General features: G+C 39.2%; 1 protein-coding gene across 8 annotated transcripts in view; it reads left to right on the top strand.

Annotated features, from left to right (window-relative positions):
* Window positions 1–99: 99 nt before the first annotated feature.
* The window catches only part of SNX14 (sorting nexin 14), a 58,228-nt gene continuing 38,453 nt past the window's right edge, over window positions 100–19,874 (top strand). For 3 of the 8 annotated variants that reach the window (XM_049818103.1, XM_049818101.1, XM_049818108.1), the window contains exons 1-7: window positions 100–272; window positions 388–508; window positions 1,375–1,451; window positions 1,564–1,642; window positions 9,450–9,493; window positions 14,811–14,898; window positions 19,041–19,125. In XM_049818103.1, the coding sequence (XP_049674060.1) occupies window positions 124–272; window positions 388–508; window positions 1,375–1,451; window positions 1,564–1,642; window positions 9,450–9,493; window positions 14,811–14,898; window positions 19,041–19,125 (643 nt within the window). In that variant the 5' untranslated portion in view covers window positions 100–123. The other 5 variants (XM_049818104.1, XM_049818102.1, XM_049818107.1 and 2 more) reach the window with 4 other exon arrangements.

Genomic DNA, 19,874 nt, shown 5'->3' with positions numbered 1-19,874 from the left:
TTCCACAACATGGCGCCCGGCCCGCCTGACGACGCCGGTCACGGGGGCGCCGGTCACGTGCCCCGGCGGGAGCGGAAGCGGCGCGGCCCGGCCCGGCCCGGCTTCCCCGGCCCGCGGCTGGCTATGCCGGCCATGGGCTGGCTGCGGGCGGCCGGGCAGCGGCTGCGGCAGCGGGCGCGGGGGGCCGAGGTGCTGCGGGAGACCTGCCGGCAGTACCCGCTCTTCTGCTGCCTCCTCCTGGGGCTGGGAGCCGCCACCCTCCTCCTCAACCGGTAAGCGGGCCCGGTCCGGAGGGCTGGGGCCGGGGCCGGGGCCGGGGCCCGGCCCGGTGTGAGCGCTGGTACCTTGCCACGCAGTAATCTTCCCCTCCTCTCTATTTATCTAAAGGTATCTGCACGTTTTAATGATCTTCTGGTCGTTCGTGGCCGGCGTCGTCACCTTCTACTGCTCGCTGGGGCCGGATTCCCTCTTGCCTAATATTCTTTTTACGATAAAATACAAGCCCAAGGTAAACGCGTCTGTTAACGTTCTTGCGCTTTCTTTAGATTTGGTAAGAATTTATGCCGGGTGGCGATTCTTGTGTAATTCTAGCTGCTCTCAACAACGCTACACCTCCGTGCGGCTCACGTCTGCCAACTGATAGACGTTTTGTAGCAAATGTACAATGATTAAGACTTTGGATTCTTCATACGTTTCTGCGTAGTCCTGTCAAATCCACGTGTGGCTGTAAAACCCGTTGTTGGGAGTGTTCACAGGTGTAATTTTCTGCTTCACTCATTTTTCGCTTTTGGCATTTGAGTAGCAAGCAGTCGAGATATTATGTAGTTGTGTTCTCTTTTATCGAGGCTTTTTCTTTTCTAAAGATGCTTTTCCTTCGGCAAGGCAGCGCTAAGTCTTCTTTGCTGATGATTGCAGTCAAACTTCTTTAAGTGGTGATGCATTTCAAAGAAAAAACACATTCCCAAATGAAATTGCCGTTTTCTAACTTAAAACAGTTTAACGTAGAATTTCGTTGGACGGAAAACGTTATAGTTGCAACAGTCCAAGGCTATGAGTAAAGCAAGTTTTGTGGAGAAACCAGCTGGCCTGTTAGTAGACTAGCTGATGTATGCAGAGCTGACTGGAGATGTTTTAGTGGAAGAGATTTTTCTGTTCTGTTCGATTGTTTCTCACACCATGCCTTATTATCTTGTTTTCCTGCTGGGAGAACAACTTTGTCTCTATGCTGTTCAGTTCTCTGCAGTTGCATATTCTAAGAGGAAAAGTGTGAATGTATTATTTTATATATATTATATATATATGTTATATTATATATATATATTAAGAGGGTCATCATTTTGAAAAATGTAAACTTGTCCAAAAATCTTCTCTTAGCAGTTAGAATTGCCGGAGCTATTTCCCCATGGTCACAGTTGTGCTGTGTGTGGCAAGGTCAAATGCAAGAGACACAGGTAAATTAAATACATGGCACCAGTAAGCTTAGTATTTCTGACATTTTGCACATAGCAGTAGGAAGTATTCAATTAAATATTGTCACATCGACTTTTCCATGCTCTCCTACAGACCTACTTTGCTTCTGGAGAACTATCAGCCATGGCTGGATCTGAAAGTGCCTTCCAAGGTTGATGCATCACTCTCAGAGGTAATTGCTGCTTCATTTCTTTAGTACTTTGAAATTCAGTGAGTTTTTATTACATATTTCTTAGACCTATTGCTTCTGGTTCAGTGGATAGTTCAGATGTACTTCCTACATATGCTGACTTGTTCCTGTAAAAGTCAAATCAAAAGCATATATGCTGGGAGCAGAGAGGTGAGATGGCCTAGTTGTTAACACAGATGTGACTGTTCCTGTAGTAGTGTGTCTAGAACATAGAAGAAACATCTATGTAAATTGGGAAGTATATAAGAAAGAACAGTTACAATTGAAGATGTCCAATTCTTGAAAAGTTAAAGATTTCAGTCTGCTTAGTTCATTGAAGTGGAGGTTAAGAGATTATTTGCCCCAGCTACAAAATTTCTGTAATGAAGATGGTAATGTGATGGTAGCTATTTAAAATCATCAGACAAACCTGTAGCAAAATTTGTCTAAAAAAGATTAGTGGATTTACTCAAAGACGACTAGCATAAATGCCTGTTTTTTAATAGGACTGTAAATCAGGAATTTTGTTTTGTTCTTTTCTCTTTAAAAAGAGAACAATTGTCCAAAGAACAATTTTTCTTTGGGTTTGTTTTTTTTTACCTCGGTTGGTAATTGATGAAATATATTGGCAGCTAAACAGATAATATTTTGTCCTTTTTTTAAAGCTAGGAAAATACGCAGGCACGTATGTAGCTTAATCTCTGTTTATTTAGAATTCCAACTTTGGAGTTCTATGGTAGGAGGATGAACAATTGGCATGTCAGAAGTGAGAAAATTCCTGCCTGTCAGCTCTCGCAATTAACAACATGGTATATGAAGTCAAAGCTGCGTGCATTTACGGTATAAGCTAACACTTTAATTCAGCTGTGTGTGATGGTGTCCTGGGCATGGCCTACAGCAAAAGGATGAAAACCTCAACGGAAGGGGAGGGATGGACAGTTGAGGAATGTTTTTAAAAAAACCACAGATAACAACATGTTGACTTCCTTTGGTTTAATGTAGTGACTTCCTCTGCAATTTAAGAAGTAAGCATTTATTATTTTAAAATTACTTTATTATATTTTTTAATAAGTTGGGGCTCAAGTGTATTAAAATAACAATATTTGCGAATATCATTTCAGTAGGCTTATTTTTTTAAACCTCTTGTTTTAATGATAGAATGTAAAATAAATGCTTCTGTGCGTGTAATATTTTTAGGAGTTTGGGTAGTAAATAGCTGTGACAGTTTACCAAAAGATATGGTAAACGCTGAAGAACTTGAAATTTTCCTGTTTAGCTTAAATGGGAATTTAGTGCTAAAAATGTTCTTTGTAGTATGTTATTCATAAGAGATACAAGTAGATACCATAGTTATCTTGTAAGACAGATCTTTAAAATGTGTTGCTGCACATTAGCATTTTGTATTTGATTGCTGTTGCTGTAATTCTGCTTTAACCAAAGTGGTGTGGGCTATTCTTTGCTGTTTCTTTTTGCTTCAGTGGCATGTCCCTGGCCCTGCTTTATTTAGCAGTGTAGACATGGCTTTTGTATATCTATGCCGTGTTTCTCATTCTTTTTTCTTTGGGTGTTTAACTAGAGGGAAGTACCAGACCCGAGTTCTGTGCCTCCTGGGGCAGTGAGCCAGGGTAGTTGGCTTTAGTGGCCCCAAACAAGCAGCCTGTTTCAGCCACCATTTTCACTTGTGTAGGATACTATTTGGGATGAGAAATCTCATTGCATTGTTCCCTATTGCAACTTTTCTGTACTGGTTAAAAGGGTAGCAGGGGTTCTGCCCATGCCATATTCCTCTTGACCATCTGCACTGGGGATGCAGCATGTAATGTGTGCCTGGAATTGGATAGCCTGCTTCGGGTTGGAAGGAGAGGCTACTCTTATTTTCTTTTGTGGGTTAGTCATACATTAGAGGGAGGCTGCTACACTGAGAACTGAATTAAGATTAATGAGATTGTAAAGGAGTGCAGAGTGCAGCCTGCTTCTGAAAAGCAGATTCTTCAAATACTTGGAACAATTCTGGGGTTGTATGATTCTGGATTATTTTTTTCTAGTTCTTCCTTTGCAGGTTCAAGAATTTTGGAGATGTTCTCATTTCCGAATGTTTCTAATTGGATCTAGTTGTATATTCTTTAAGATTGTGTTTTCAAGTGCTTACAGAATAATTTAATGCATATTTAAATCAGAAGAAATCCATTTTTTTCTCACATGTATGGTTTTTTCTCGCTTGGAATGTGATGACAGTTTGTCTCACTTTGCAGATTCTTAATCCTTTGCACTCTTGTTTTAGTTATCTAGCTGCTGTACATGGTTTAGAACAACAGGAAAAACCTGTGCTTGGACTTTCCTCCCCCCTTCATTTATGTTTATTATTATAGTTGAACTCTAAACTATCTCAACCATGCATTTATCAATATTTGATAGTTTGTGCTGTATCCTGCACAAAAATAGCGCAGTGACCTAAGTATAATTTTGTTTCCAGTTTCTAATCCATTGTGCTCTATGTTGGTTTCCCCAATGTTTTCTTTCTTTTTGAATTAGGATGTGGGATCTGTTGGTCAGTTTTATGTTGTATGTAATTTCAGGTGCTACAGATTGTATAAAGGAGAATTTAATTCTGTGATTCAGTTAATGAACTCAGCTCTTTCCCTACAATCTCATTTTTGCTGTGAGGGATAGTTGTAAGCCAAATCTGCGGAAAGCTGCTCAGCTACTCTTGATCAGCATCATGAAAGAAATGCCTTAGTGGATCAAGGTGCTGTCTATTGATCTCACAAGTTTTTCTTTAATTCTTAAGTTCTCAGGTTCTTGACTTGATTATGGGACCAGAATTTTCTCTCTCCTTTTTTTTTTTTTCTTTTCTTTTCTAAAAGTAAGAAATGGACAAATGCATGACAAGAAATCAGTTATCTGAACGTGCTCTTTGCCAGTCCTGAACTCTTGTAGCAGCCCAGTGGCCTGCATGTGTTCTTAATGGGAATCGCTTGTTCTAACCCCAGGAAGGGGTCTCAGCTATCTACTTGTATCATCTTTTAAGGCTTTTAAAATTGTCTTTGTGGCTTACTTATCAAATCCTTGCTCCTTTCCAATCTAATTTGGCCTGGTAGTTCTGACCTGCTACTGAATCGTTAATCAATTAATCACTCAGCTCTACAGTTCCTCCTCCTGACAACTGGGGTCTGTTCTATGGTAGTCTGCAGAAAGCTTGTCTCAGCAGCAAGGTCTGACTAGCTTGCAGTGTTGCAGTGCATGCTAGAAAATAATTGTTGATTTTTCTTCAGCTGCTGCTTGTATTGCTACCTGCTGCATTTGGTTTTACACTTGTAATCTGTTTCCAGTTCAAAACTGCTCACACATAGTCAAACCAGTCATTTTGCAAAATGCTTGAAAAATAGATAGGCTTTAAATGAAATGAGTCATAATTTGTATTTAAAACTGGAGAATAATACTTTACAGACAAGGAAATTGCTTGTTGTTAGCTGTCATTCTTTGAGATGTCCTATCTGTTTTATCGGCGTGTGTGCGTAGTGTGAGCAATTGAGCTTGAATAATATCGTTGATGTTGCTGGAATGGAAGTGGGTACACATGTCCTGCTTTCCTAGTGCTTTATGAAAGTGCAGTGGATGATGTGACAGGTTTTTTTCTGACTTACAGAATCACACTGATACAGCCTGGAAGGCTCACAGGGTTCACAGGAAAACTGTATGGACTGTATGCTTTGAACTCCAGTAACTGGCAGTCAGTCACCTATTATTCCTGGAGTGCTTATATTTTGCAGTATGGATGATTTCACACTGTAGCTCTCTTTTAGCTTCAGTACAGCACCTTGGTACTGTAAGAAGACCCGGGGAACTACAGGCCACTCAGTCTTGCCTCTGTGCCCAGCGAGATCATGGAACAGATCTTCCTAGAAACTATACTAAGGCACATGGAAAATAAGGAGGTGATTGGTGACAGCCAATGTGACTTCACTAAGAGCAAATCGTGCCTGACAAATTTCTTGGCTTTCTACGATGGGGTTACAGCATTAGCGGATAAGGGAAAGAGCAGCTGACGTCATCTACTTGGACTTGTGCAAAGCATTTGACACTGTCCTGCATGACATCCTTGTCTCTAAATTGAAGAGACGTGGATTTGATGGATGAACCACTTGGTGGACAAGGAATTGGCTGGATGATCACACTCAAAAGAGTTCCAGTCAACAGCTTGATGTCCAAGTGGAGAGCAGTGATGAGTGGTGTTCCTCAGGGGTCAGTATTGGGACCAGCGCTGTTTAACATCTGTCGGTGACACGGACAGTGGGACAGAGTGCACCCTCAGCAAGTTTGCTGATGATACCAAGCTGTATGGTGCGGTCAACACGCTGGAGGGAAGGGATGCCATCCAGAGGGTCCTTGGCAGGCTTGAGAGGTGGGCCTGTGCAAACCTCATGAAGTTCAACAAGGCCAAGTGCAAGGTCCAGCACCTGGGTCTGGGCAATCCCAAGCACAAAGACAGGCTGGGTGATGGGTGGATTGAGAGGAGCCCTGCCAAGAAGGACTTGGGGGTGTTGGTTGATGAGAAGCTCAACTTGACACTGCAATATGTGTTTGCAGCTCAGAATGCCAGCCATATCCTGGGCTGCATCAAGAGAAGCATGACCAGCAGGTCGAGGGAGGGGATTCTCCCCCTCTACTCCACTCTCATGAGACCCCACCTGGAGTACGCGTTCAGCTCTGGGGCCCCCAGCATAAGAAGTACATGGACCTGTTGGAGCAAGTCCAGAGGAGGCCACAAAGATGATCAGAGGGTTAGAGCATGTCCTCTCTGAGGACAGGCTGAGAGTTGGGGTTGTTCAGCCTGGAGAAGAGAAGGCTCCAGGGAGACCTTATCGTAGCCTTCTAGTACCTAAAGGGGGCCTACAGGAAAAATGAGGAGGGACTTTTTATCAGGCAGTGTATTGACAGGATGAGGGGTATTAGTTTTAAACTGAAAGATGGTAGATTTAGATTAGATATTAGGAAGAAATTCTTTACTGTGAGGATGGTGAGGCACTGGAACAGGTTGCGCAGAGAGGCTGTGGATGTCCCATCCCCGGCAGTGTCCAAGGCCAGGTTGGATGGGGCTTGGAGCAACCTGGTCTAGTGGAAGGTGTCCCTGCCTGTGGCAGGGGGTTCGAACTGGATGATCTTTAAGGTGCCTTCCAACCCAAACCATTCTATGATTCTATGATCTGATGAACTGAAATTGCAGTGATGCAGGCACTGAGTTCAAAGTAGTAGTCATGGATAAAGAAAGCTCTTTCAAGAGAAGTGCATTGTACTCCCTTTGAGTACGCTGCGTTGTGCTTGAAGGCTGTCCAAGCGCACTTTCCTTTCCAAGCAGAAGATGATCTGCTGTCTTGTGCTCTTGCTTGGGATGCACGTAGCAAAAGTAAAGGAAGAAAGAAAAGGGATCCTTTAATAGATATATGCACACTGTGGGTTTTTCTGCTAGCCTCTGGTTTTGAGAAGCACTTTTATGAAAGAGTCTGCAGTTTGAGCCCTGAAAGAGGTTTATTTTGTTAGAAACTCTTCATGAACAAAAATAATGCTGCAGTACCTGTGAGACTGAGATTTCTATGGAGTAACTTGGTGGTTTATATACTGGCAGTGCTAGGCATCAGGGAAATTGTTTTGAGTAGTCTGATGTATTGCTCTTAAGGCCAATGGTCTGTGTTTGCAGACTGGAACTGGATGTGATCTTCCTCCTGTTGTCTGAAGATAAACTTCCAAAGAAGCTTCTGTGGGATTTTTTGATCTCTTCTGGACTGGGAAGTAAAGCATCTGTTGTCCCAACCTTCCACCCACTTTTAATGGAAGTACGAGATCTGGGGAGGGGTGGGACACAAAATTTAGCTTACCCATCCCTCATCAACACATGATCATATTACAACTTCAGGATCTATTACTGCTGTAGCACATAGGGGTAGGAGCAAAGACACTGATGACTTTGTATGGTCCGTAACGCAGACATCTAAAGTTACCCCATACTGGAAAACATCCCTTCAGAGAGATGGTGAAGGAACAAAATTTCTCCTTCATGCTTAAAAACAAAGGGGCAAAAATCACTGAAATGGAGCAACTACAAAAGAGAGAGTATCTTATCAAATTTGAGTAGGTGATACTCTTAGTAGTGAAAACAGAAAAGAGTATTCATCAGCTGCTCAAGTCTGAAGAATTGAGAGGAGTTAAAAAAGCCATCATGTGCATTTTACTCAGTGTGCTTTTATAATCATGAGTGGAGCAGAGGCATGTAGTGCCCTAAAGATAGTATAGATTCAGGAAGTCTTGAATTCTTGCAGTGTATGCAGCATGAATGAGTGCAGCAGCAAATCTTGTAAGAAGAGTAGTACTTATTCTCATAAGTGACACTTGCATATCAGCTGTTACATTCAGCTTTGCTTTCAGACTTTACATTTTTCTTTGAACACCGTGGCTTCTTTTGCAAAACCTTTCCTTCTATAGAGTATGGCACAGCAGCCTCACGTAGCAACACATGTATTCTGTCTTCCTACCCTAATCAGCATTGATGCTGCTGGGAACAAACTGATCTTTAAAGCAATGATTCAAATTAAGGGATAGGTTGCAACAGGAGAAGGCAGTACGGAGTATGTCTTGGGGTTATAGTGAAGGAGGATAAATCTCAAGAAAATTTCATCCTTCCTTCTCCTTCCTCATGATTTTTTTTTTTTTTTTTTCTTGTCACAGCCTGGTGTTTCCCTGTCCCTTCGGAAGTCTTCTTTTTGCTAATCATGGTGCAAGGACTGTAGCATTAACTTGAAACTTCTGTGTAGGTGTAAGGAGAGATGTCAAAGCTGCAGTCCGGCTAGCAGTACGCCTTGTGTATATGGTGGTGGCAGCCCGCTGATTGCACAGGGTCTGTCACCTCCTCTGCCTCAATTCCTTCTGTGACATTGAAAGCCAAGCTGAACCGGGGCGTGCCTATGGCATGGCTGCAACAGCACTGGTTCGTCCTGATTAACCTAGGTTTTCTGGTATGGAAAAGACAACCACAGACTTGACCTGTGAGGAACAGGTTTGATGGAAAGGGTGGAAAAGATTCTCCAACAGAGATATATGCAGGTGGGATGTACAGGGGCTATGGAACAGGAGGGAGAAGGCCATGAGGATACAAGTAGGACAAGGACTTTGGGAAGCGCTCTGGTTGTGACTTCAGGAGGTGGCTGGACCACAGGGTGGGCTTTGTTGAAAGCTGTGGTGCAGGATGTGGAGAAAGCAGAATGGCTTTCCTAGGAATTGCTTTTTAGGATTCTTCTTTTCCTTTCTTTGTAAGTGGCGAGCATACAGAATTGACTGTCCTACTTTGAGGGTGGGGGAGAGCTGGAAAAGGTAGAGGTTTGGATGAAAAAGGATAGAGATGTGTGAAGTGTAGGATGGGTAACTGTGCTTGTGTGATACTCTGCACTACATCGGAAAAGAACGGGGACTGATCTGAAAAATGAGGGCAGGGCTGTTTGAGGTAAGATTACATTTTTCATAGCATTTGCCTAACCGTGGCCACAGCGCTGTGCTTATGTTGTCGACAGTACTGGTGGCAGCTGTTTCACATTGATATCTGATGAAACCATCACTTTGTTGGTATTTCCGCAAAGTACCGAGTATTATGCAAAATGATTGATCTGTCAATAGGATTGCAAGGTACACATTTGTATGTTGAAGTTCTATGATGTATGAATTATGTTCTATGAGTTTTGGAAGGTGTTTGTGTGTTTAACTCTTCTAACAGGGATTTATGGTAAACTTTATTTAGTAATGCAGCTGTTCTTGTTCTGCACAGGTGCTTGAGTTGGTGCTGGAAAACTTTATTTATCCATGGTACAGGTACGAGCTTTACCTAAAAGTTACTATTTTTGAATATCATAAATATTTGTCAAACTGTTTAAGAAATAGTTACCTGAAAATAAACATTTCTATTCCTTTAGTTAAAACATAGTTTTAAGTGCTACGGTTTCATCGTTTTATTGTCACTTAGCAGAGTAGAACAGTTTTTAATAATTTAGGTATGATAGAGGTGGTTCTGAAATTTGTATTTCATCCTAAAACCACTTCTAGATTATTCATTTTTATATGTTAATTTTCTAATAACTCTTACTTAGAAATACATTTGGCTTCATTAAAACCTACGTGAAAACTCAACAATCCCCAGAAATTTATTTCCAGATTAGAGGCATACTGATCTTCCATACTGCTTTTTAAAAAAATAAATCACTTTATAGTTTTTAAACCCAAAAATTATACTTTTAATTAATATAGAAAAGGTATTTTGAATATATGTTGTGGCCACCTTGCAGAACGTCTGGTGATTTGCTGAGTTTAAAGGCTGCGAGTGGTTATGCTAAGTTGAATAGGGTAGTACTATGTAAATAACTTTAAAATAGTGTATAAAGGAAAGACTATGGCTAATTATTTTTTCTGTTTTTTTTCCTTGTACCTTTATATATTAATTAGTGCTTCAGAGTACTTTGTAAGAAGATACTAAAAATAGTTTTAATTCATCATGCTGGCATTAATGTGTTAGAACAACATTTTGCCTCAGTTCTGCATTTGACTTTTTCATTGGATGGAAATGTTCAGTTTTATGCTAAAAGAAATTTATACTTTTTTTTTCTTTTACTCCACACTGTTTGTTTTCTGTCTCTCTGGGATCTAAAACTTTCTGGGCAGACTTCTTTGCCTGATTGGTTTTTAATTGTGGGTGGTACCTGCATGTCTCGCATCTATCTTTGTGTGATGAATACACTTAAGTATAAAACCTAACTGCTTATGCAAACAGCAGAGGGAGCTGTGGCACCACGTATTGTGAACGGTCAAGCTGGAAAACTCAAGGTTTTTACCTTTCAAATACAGAGAACTAGAGCATGTGCCATTGAGCTGTTTGATAAAGTGACGAATATAAGGGAACCATCTTCTGTATATCATAATTTGAAATTAGGTAGGATTTTTTGGCTGGTGGAAGGTGTCTTCAATGTCTTTGTTTTGAACTGACAAGGAAACTTGGATTCCACATATTACTTGCATCTCTGACACCCAACACAGTGGAATTCTGGAACACGTCATTTGGTGGTCATAGTAATAATGTGTAATTAGAAGTGCAGTGGAAAATATACTTGGTATGGAGCCAGTCAGCCTAAATTCTGCCACATCTTGCCCGCTAGTGAGCTGTGTGGATGTTCTGCACTGTCTTTAGTTTTACATGGCTGCACCTCCGGCTTTTGAACTAGCTACATAAATTCACACCATGCTGATCAGACCTCACAAGCTTTCCATGAACCTGAAGTACGGGGAGTTCAGTGAGCTATAGTGCAGTAAATATCTGAGGAACTCTGCAGGAAGCAACTTGGTCCTGGAAGTCTTACTGGTTTCAGCTTAACGGTAATAATGTCAGATCTGGTCTCATTCCCTCTAGACATTCAGGTGTTTCTGTGCTTTCCAGTATTTCTAGCAACAGCCATGCAGGGAGGCCTGAACTGTGTGCCTGTGTGCAGCCGTTTGAGGTCTGTCCTGTAGAGCATATTAGTTCTGACTTTTCCTACTTAGGTGTACCTGCACTGTTTGCATAGTTCAGCTCACCTTCGAGAAAGGACTCTTGCATTCGTGAAATGTTTTTTCTGAGCTAAGAAACCTCACTGACTCTGGATAATTCTTCCCAGAGCCAAATCAGAAGCCTTTGCATCCAGACTGTCCTTGTTTAGCCGTGTGGGTAAACACCAGCAGGCAATTCAGACTTGCCAGACTAGGTTGGTGAAACAGTTTGCTGCCCTCCCTTGCAGAAAAGTCTGGGCATAATTCCTTATGCTAGCTGCCCCCCCCTTCAAGTGAATGAAATTTGTGCAGAAGCTACCTATCTTTTTTTTTTTTTTTTTTTTTAATTTAATAGTATTTTGTTTTATTTTAATTTTTTTTTGTGCCCTGCCAGCTGAGGCTGTCTTGCAGCACCTTGCACACTGGACATTAGAGAGGTAACATGACGTATCTCACTCAGAAGCCTGGGAAGTGTAACACTTACCAGAAATGTATGTTGCAAGATAAAATCATACATTTATTGCTCAGGAAATAAAGTGCTATAAGCAGGGAAAAGCTGTGTTTTATGTTTGTTTCATTAATAAACTGTGTAAGAATTTGTAATATTTTATTAGCATGTTAAAATTTAGAAGCAAACATCCCTAAACGTGGATTGGTTTAGGGGAGTGAAGATTAGTACTTAAAATCCAGTGAACTCTATTGAAATAGGTAGTTATACCTATGTGCATTTTATTATTTGGTATTTTTCAAAGTATTTATACTGGTTATATTTAAATATTTGTGTTTTAAGAATTTTTGCAACTATATTCGAAGAATAGAGCATAGTTATAAGTAATCCAACTTCGTAGAGCTACGAAACGCTGCTCCGAGTCTATTGCTGATGGTGTGCGCTGTACAATAAACCTATATAATATCTTGCTTACACGAGCCTCATTTTAAATAAGAGAGTTTAAAGGTTGAATGAGTCACTCTGTTTACTGTGTTTTCTTGGTCATTGATGCTACTGCAACTCCAATTCTCTCAGATTAGATTAGAATCCAGTAATTACCACATTTTTGGGATACATTACTGTGAAAACATTTTTCTTTGATAGTGACTAAAACTAGTGTTTTCACATGTGGAGCTGCTTCTATTTTAAATGCAAGTAATGCAAGCAAAATTCAGGATTTCTGTTGAGTTACAAACCATAGCTTTACAGTTTTATCAGCTTGCAACTTATTTTCTACATGTTTTTGATAGGAGTCGGCCAAATTTCCTAAGAGTAATTGACACACGGAGAAAAAAAATCACTTTGGTATTTGTATATGGTTTTCATTTATCAGTAGATCCCGTAAGGCTTTTCTGCAATAGCAGTTGGGTGTATCTCTTTTGAGACATTCATTGGACTCAGTAACTGTTTACAATTAACAGACTGAGCCTTTTTCTTTTAGCAAATCTCTCCGTTACACTGACAGTTGTGTTTTTGACTTTTTCCTCAAATTCTGGGAAGATGCAGCCAATTTCTAAGATGTTTCCAAGCAAGTTATTTGGACCTTCCACTGTGTCACTAGAGATTTGAGATTTTATGTGGTTTTGATGGTTTTTTTTACCCGTCTTCAGTATGCTGGTGGTTAAAAGAATGTCTCCGCAAACCTATGGCGCATTGTGAAAGTACGTGGCATAAAGTCATGTCCAAGTAGAATTAGCCAAGATACTGGTTATCTAAGTGTCCATAAATTAATAACCCCTTGGTCCAAATGACTTCATGTATCTTGTTGTCTGTCAAATACTGGTAATACAGTCATACAATTTGTTTGCTAATCCCTTGGCTGCTTTTGATAGTGTGGGTATTTGCTAACCATATTGCTTCCAGAATGTCAGCTGCTGATCTTAAAACAAACCAAACCTTCCCCTACAGTATTCTTATCTGCATATGATTAGCTGTTAGAGGATGGTTGTATTCCTTACGCCAGGCTGCTTTCTTTAAGGTGCTTTTTCATGCAATTAGTTGCATACTTTGACAGTCAGGTCACCAGTATCTGTACCCAGCAGTTCATCTTCAACATGCGTTTGAATGCTATATAACCCAGGCTAACATTGCTTTAAAAAATGGGATGCTGAATAATGTAAAATGATGTTATAGGCATAACATTTTTATTTTTCAACTGTGCTGTTGTTGCTTGTACTGATTTTTTTTTTTTTTTAATGCAAATAATATTTGTATTTACTACGTATGCAAACTCCTTTATCCTTGCAAACTGTGATGATTTTTATGTATGGTCATTAGCTAAAGCAGAATGTAACTTTCTTTGTTGTATCATTACTCAGCTATTATAATGCAGTTCTACCAATATCTTTAGTCATAATCTAATGTCCATATGTGCTTAAGTGCAGGTAGACTTTTTATTCTTTCTATTGCATTTTGTGGAATGCTGTTATCATGGTCTCTTTTTCCACTCAGTTTAGTTGCAGTTTCTGCATCTAAGACTTGATGTGTTTCCCATTTTCATTGGTTTCCCAAAAAAGACACGGAGTTAGGTATTTTTCTTCCTGAATCAACTCTAAGTATTTTTACCATGGTTTTTCACTGAAAATATTTTATTGCAGCAGGTCGAAACTGGCAAGCCAGATAAAAAGTTTAGATGATATTTAGACATAGTGATTTGGGAACCTGTTTAATTTCTCCTTTATTTCTTTGTTTCCAGGAAGAAAGCACGTTAAATAATTTAAAATCTGTTCCAAGTAGCAATAGGTTGAGGTTCTTGTTTTGTTTTCTTTGTAATTGATGGTTTCACATTTCATGCTACATCAAAAGTAGTTCAACTTTTTAAAAAATAAGTTCCGTCATTTGTCAGTTTCCTGTGCTGTGCTTTCTTTTCTCTTCTAGGAAATGGTGATCTCTATTTAGACCAGAAATAGGCCCAATTTTATATTTAGAAGAGAGAATATTTTTGTATTAAATGGCATCTAAGTATTAGAACTTGTTGAAAAAATACCAGTGAAAGTATTCTATTGGAAAAGCCTGAGCTGAAATACAGGGGATGTACCTATTTCATTAAAAGCTGCATGAGAAACTACCAATTTTATAATAAAACTTAAACAAAAGAGGTTAACAAAGCCAGATTTGTACTAAAACAGAAGAAAACTGTTTGAAATCTTGGAGTATATAATGTCTTGTAGTATGCAATATGGAAAATCCAATTTTGACTAGCTTAACTGGGGTATGTGCTTGCAGCACTCTTGTTCCAAAGGCTTTGCCGATATTAATTCAGTTTTACTTCATGCCACTGAACTAGGAAACGTTCACATGTTGGAAACTAAGTTAGATTTTAATTGTTCAAAATCATGCTGATAGTATATTAGAGCAGGAATTGGTACATAATTCCAATTTACTGACATATTTCTTAAGCCATTGTTGTGTGCACAAACATAGTGGGAATGGTGTGTATTTTGCTTGAGAAGAAGACTGCTTACTCTCTGCACATACTTGGTAGCTTTCATTTCAATTAATACCAGTTGAAGTCTCACTGTTGAATGTCTTATTCCAGCTTTTAGTAGTACCAAATATATTGTGGTTGGATTAATATAAATGTATTTTATTCTGTTTTCTTACATGACGTGCTTTACAACACTGCAGAAATATTACTGATGATGAATCCTCAGTGGATGAACTGAGAGGCACGCTGCGGTTTTTTGCATCTGTATTAGTTCGGAGAATTCACAAGGTAAGGTGACTTAAAGGTATCAATGTTGGTTTTCCATCAGGAATAACTGATACTTATTTGTAGCGAGTTCTTAAATTTTTTTTTAAAATGGTGATTCGAAAATAAGTCTTACAGTGAGTATAGGCGGTTTCCATCTAAGTTTCTTCTTTGCATTATCTGTTCCCTCCTTCTGGAGCTTTTCCCATTCCTGGTTATGAACCATCTTTGAAGATTCATCATTCGAAGTGTTCAGCATCAGGTTGGACATGGCTTTGAGCAACCTGATCTAATGAAAAATGTCCCTGCCCGTGGCAGGGAGTTGGACTAGGTGATCTTTGAAGGTCCCCTGCAACCCAAAGTATTCTATGATTTTTGCAAATGATTATATTTTTTTTTATACTAGTGCAAGACATTATTAAAACCTTGGGATGATTTTTTAGTTGTCTTTTAGTGACTTAATCCAAGTGGAAACAGTTTTGAGAATTACTGAAAAAGAACTATAAGAAAATGATTAGCAGTGTACCTGTATCATAGCTTCTGCTTGCTTGACTTTTAAATGCAGACAAGGTCCTTGCATTGTCTATAAAGAATAGACTGTCATTTAAGAACTAAAACAGGTATCATTCTTACATTAATGTAGTTCTTAAGAAACATTCTGAAGGCTAAAATATTTTATTTGCTGTGTTTACCATACTAGCACAGATACTATCTTCTCTGGTAAAGTGCTTCAAGCCTGTTTTACAGGAACTGCTTCCAACTTTCTGGCTGTTCTAAGCAGGAAGAGTTGCTAACTCGGTTTTCAGATTTATTCAGTGCTGGCCCCTCTGTTGGAGCAACTACCATAAATGTGTTTCTTTTTTCCCCTCCTTAGTAACAGCAATATTTCTTGAGCTACAAGTTGTACATGTACTCTGTCATGACTGATTAACAGCCTCATTCTGTCCTTGTAATATATCAAATCCAGATGACTTTCTTGTTTACTCTTAACTCAAGCATGTTGCTTTTTAAAATGAATATGGGGGAAGATTAGGAAATGTCTGTGTAGCACAGACATTATATGGAGGTGTGAAAGTGGAGTAAATCTTTCAAAGTGAAAATCTAGAGCAAGGTCTTAAAATTTAATTTGGAGTTGTAATACATGCAGGTGTCAGTTGCATTGTTTGTAGATCCATTGTTGATTCAGAAAATGATGATGTCTCCTCTATTGATCATGTAATAAGGTATTGATCATGTTAGATCAGCTATAGCATCTTTAAGTAGAGTCTTAATTTACTATATCTGCCTTTGACAGTAATGAAGTAAATGTAGTATCTTCAATTCCATGTATCTGGGTAGACAGTACATGCAACAAAAACTCAAGACATGTACAAGTATTAAGCACTGTCAGGGGAACTACAAAATAAAGGTCATCACAGAAATGCATTTCTCTTTACAAATGTTTAGATTTATTTGTATCCATCCTACGGAATAGTACAATTTATTTTGTCTCCTTGTGTGAAGTGGTACAGATATCTCAAGCAAAATGATACTCATAGTAACTTTGGGTTTTGGAACAAAATTGAAACTTGGCATGCTCGGCCATGCAGGAGAGTATGGTGTTTGATGTTATGCTATATTTTTCAGCTCATACTTTTTTTTCTGCTGAACAAGTGTTTCTTTGTGTGCACACACCCACATACAGATTCAAACAGCTTCAATTAATAGCTGTGATGCATATACTACTGAAAATGTTGTGTGTAGAAATCAGAGTTGTTGTGCAAGTTGCAAATATAATACCAACTTTTTGTCATTTTAGGAGTCCTAGCTTAAAGCTTCAGTATTTTGCTGAAAAGAGTTATGACAGAATGCTTTATAGCCTTTCAGCTCTGGTAAAGTGCCCTTTATAACCTCATTTGAGGAGCAACTCATCACTGATTGCGAAATAAAATAGTCTTATACGTTTGCCAAACAGCTGTAATTTGATTTGGATTTATTATTAAATGCTTGAAAGCAATAGTTCTAGCTAATAGAGATAAAATTTTTAAATTCAAGAACTACTATGTGTAAGAAAAAACAGACTGTTTTTTTCCTTTTTTTAGGTTATATTTTTATACTTTTTTTGCCAAAGAATCTCCTGCTTTTGAATTAAGACTTAAAACTACGAATTGCTTCAGTGAAAAGAATTCCTTTGTTTTCTGTTTAAGGCTGCCTAGGTGGATTTTTTGAGGCATGGTTTTTGAGCACTTCAGGCCAGTCAGCTCTTAAATATATGCTGAAATACTTCTCTCTCTCTCTCTGTGCCCTGTCCCGCATTTTCTTTGTTGTGGCCATTTCTGGGTTGGTTATGGGTTTTCAAGGGAAAGTGGAGGGTTTCCCTTGGTGTGGTGTGGTGTAGCTAGCCCTGCATCTGGTTGAAATTTCTGTCAAAAGTCGATAGTGTCTGCTCCACTGTCAATAACAGTTTGCTTGCTGTGCTTTTTGACTTACCTCTGCAGGAGTAAACACTCCCCTATCCCTACATTGCATAGGAAACTCTTGATTTATTGAAGTTACTGTTGAAATGTGAGTCCAAAGGACAGGGTTTTCCACTGATGAGCAGAAGCTCCTACTTTCTTACTTGTAAATAGGAGTTGACCTTAATTCAGTTAGTTATTTTGAGGCAGTTCTAGTCAATTGGACTAGCTTGTCTGGGCTGGCTGGGTCAGGTCATAGCTGTGCGCCTCAAATATTACTGGGGAGGGTGCAGGAATACATGCTATTCTCCTTGTACAAATGAATGAAAAAACCAGCTTTTCTCTCAGCTCTGGTGGCCTTTGCAATTACACTGTCTCTTTCTTTGTCTGGCAAGAAGCACTTTTATGCTCTGTTTCATTACTTAAGGTCTTTATTTGACTTAGTATTGAGGAGGGACAAACTCCATTAGGAAAGAAACTTGTTCAGAAGTCTTAAATTTTGAACATTTGAAACTCTATGTTTCTGCTTCTCTGAGAAGTCTTTTGCTCTTGCTTAAAATAAAGGGCATGCTAAGTGTAAATCAGTTTCTAGAGACATTTCTGTGGAAACTACTGCAGCTTATAAAGGAGAATGCCTTGAAACCGCACAGGCTGGGGACTGACTGGCTGTGGAGAGAAGCTCTGCTGCAAAGGGCCTGGCCCCATGGAAGGCAGTAAGCTGAATATGAGCCAGCAGTGTGTACTGGCGGCAAAGTGCGCCAACAGTAGAGCCAATCTATCAAGGAAAGTGATTATCTGCCTTTACTTGATGCTCTTTAGACAGCAGCTAGAATACTGCATCCAGTTCTGGGCTTCCCATTACAAAAGAGACATTGATAGAGTGGGGCAGGTTCAACCAGGGGGCCACCAAGATGGTTGGGCCTGGAGTATTTGACCTGTGAGGAGGTGACTGTCTTCATCTCAGGAAGTTTTCAGCACCGGGGTGGATGCAGCCCTGAGCACCCTAATCAGAGCCTGCGTTGAGCAGGAGGTTGGACTAAGACATCCAGAGGTCCGTTTGTGCCTGAATTGTTCTATAATTCTCCTTTCATATTCATAGCCATCAAGGAAAGTATAAACACAGGAATCTAATGTAATCCTTGATTAAATCATACATGCTTTTTGTTCGTCTTATGATCACCTGATATCGTTGTTGGCACTAACGTCTTGACTCGGTAACTCAAACTTTCTTTTGGTTCTGCCATCACCTGAGCTGTGACATTTTTTCTGCATATATATATAGAGAGGAGGGTTTCGCTTTGCTTTTAGTCCTTGTGGGCATGATTGCTGAGGGTTAAGGTACACAAGTACTTAGAAGCAGAGCATAGTTAACTTGCTTTTGTTGATGGTCAAAGCTTCATGTAAAACTAGGCTTCATATACTATGACTTGGAAATCAAGCTACATTACTATAATTATTGCAATGGAAGAATCATAACGGGAACAGGTTGCCAATAAATGTGTTAACAGTATTGCTTATGGCATTTATTTCTACATAATGTTATATGCTTTACCCAGAAGAATGAGCATACTGTCAGTTCATCTGGAGAATTCATGGTTTGTTTTTTAAGGGTTCATTTTATGGTTAGAATGGGGACGTATAAGCAAATTACTATGTTTGATAGTTGTCTGTAATAAATTTGGGGAAAAAAACCTAGAACAATTCTGTTTTCATTTTAAAACTGTTCTTTAGGTGGATATTCCAACTGTTGTAACAAAGAAAATGCTTAAGGCAGCAATGAAACACATCGAAGTGATAGCCAAGGCCAGGCAGAAAGGTAATGTAAAGACTTGATATGTTGTCAGTTTCAAGGGGCAAGTATAAATATTTCTATTTTGTTTATTTTTATTTTTTTTACTTTGTTAGTATATTTGCTAAATAGTTTCATCCTCACTGCCTTTTCTTTTTTAAAAAAAAAGCGATCCTTTTCCATTTTTCGTCTGGAGGTTGCAAAGACAAATAGGGGAAAAATTACATTACAAATAATCTCTTAGTTTTGATTTTCATTTCCCCATGTTAAAATACTAAATTTCTTTGTATGGTAAACAGGAACGTTGTTTTTGTCTATTCAGAGCAATCAGGATCATTTAGCAATGCTTCTTGAAGTTTTTCCTCTGTATTCCAGATGAGCAGTTATAAATGAAAGGATTTGCATGTCCATGCACTGTACTGTAACTGTAACTCTTATAGCTAGAATGATTTCACATTGCACACTAATGTGAGCAGTTAGTGGAGGTCAATATGTTGAAAAGTTAGGTTTATGTTTATAAGCCATGGAGGGACTTCGAGCAGTAGCGTATTTAATTATTATCCAAATAAAAATATCTTCATGAGCCTAATGTAAAAATTATATTAAAACTGCATATTGGAGGAATATTTGGAAAATAGAACACGTGGTGTTGGAAAATAGTTATCTTTATTTTTTTCACTGGCTGTGTTCCACAATGCTGTATCTACTAAATATGGTTTCATTCAGCTTTTAAGCATAGATGTTTACTTTCACTGGAGTCATGAACTTTCCTCCCT

This window comes from Accipiter gentilis, chromosome 15 (genome assembly GCF_929443795.1).
Source record: "Accipiter gentilis chromosome 15, bAccGen1.1, whole genome shotgun sequence".
NCBI lineage: Eukaryota > Metazoa > Chordata > Aves > Accipitriformes > Accipitridae > Astur > Astur gentilis.
Note: the sequence above shows the minus strand (reverse complement) of the source record. Positions and strands in the feature narration are given on the sequence as shown.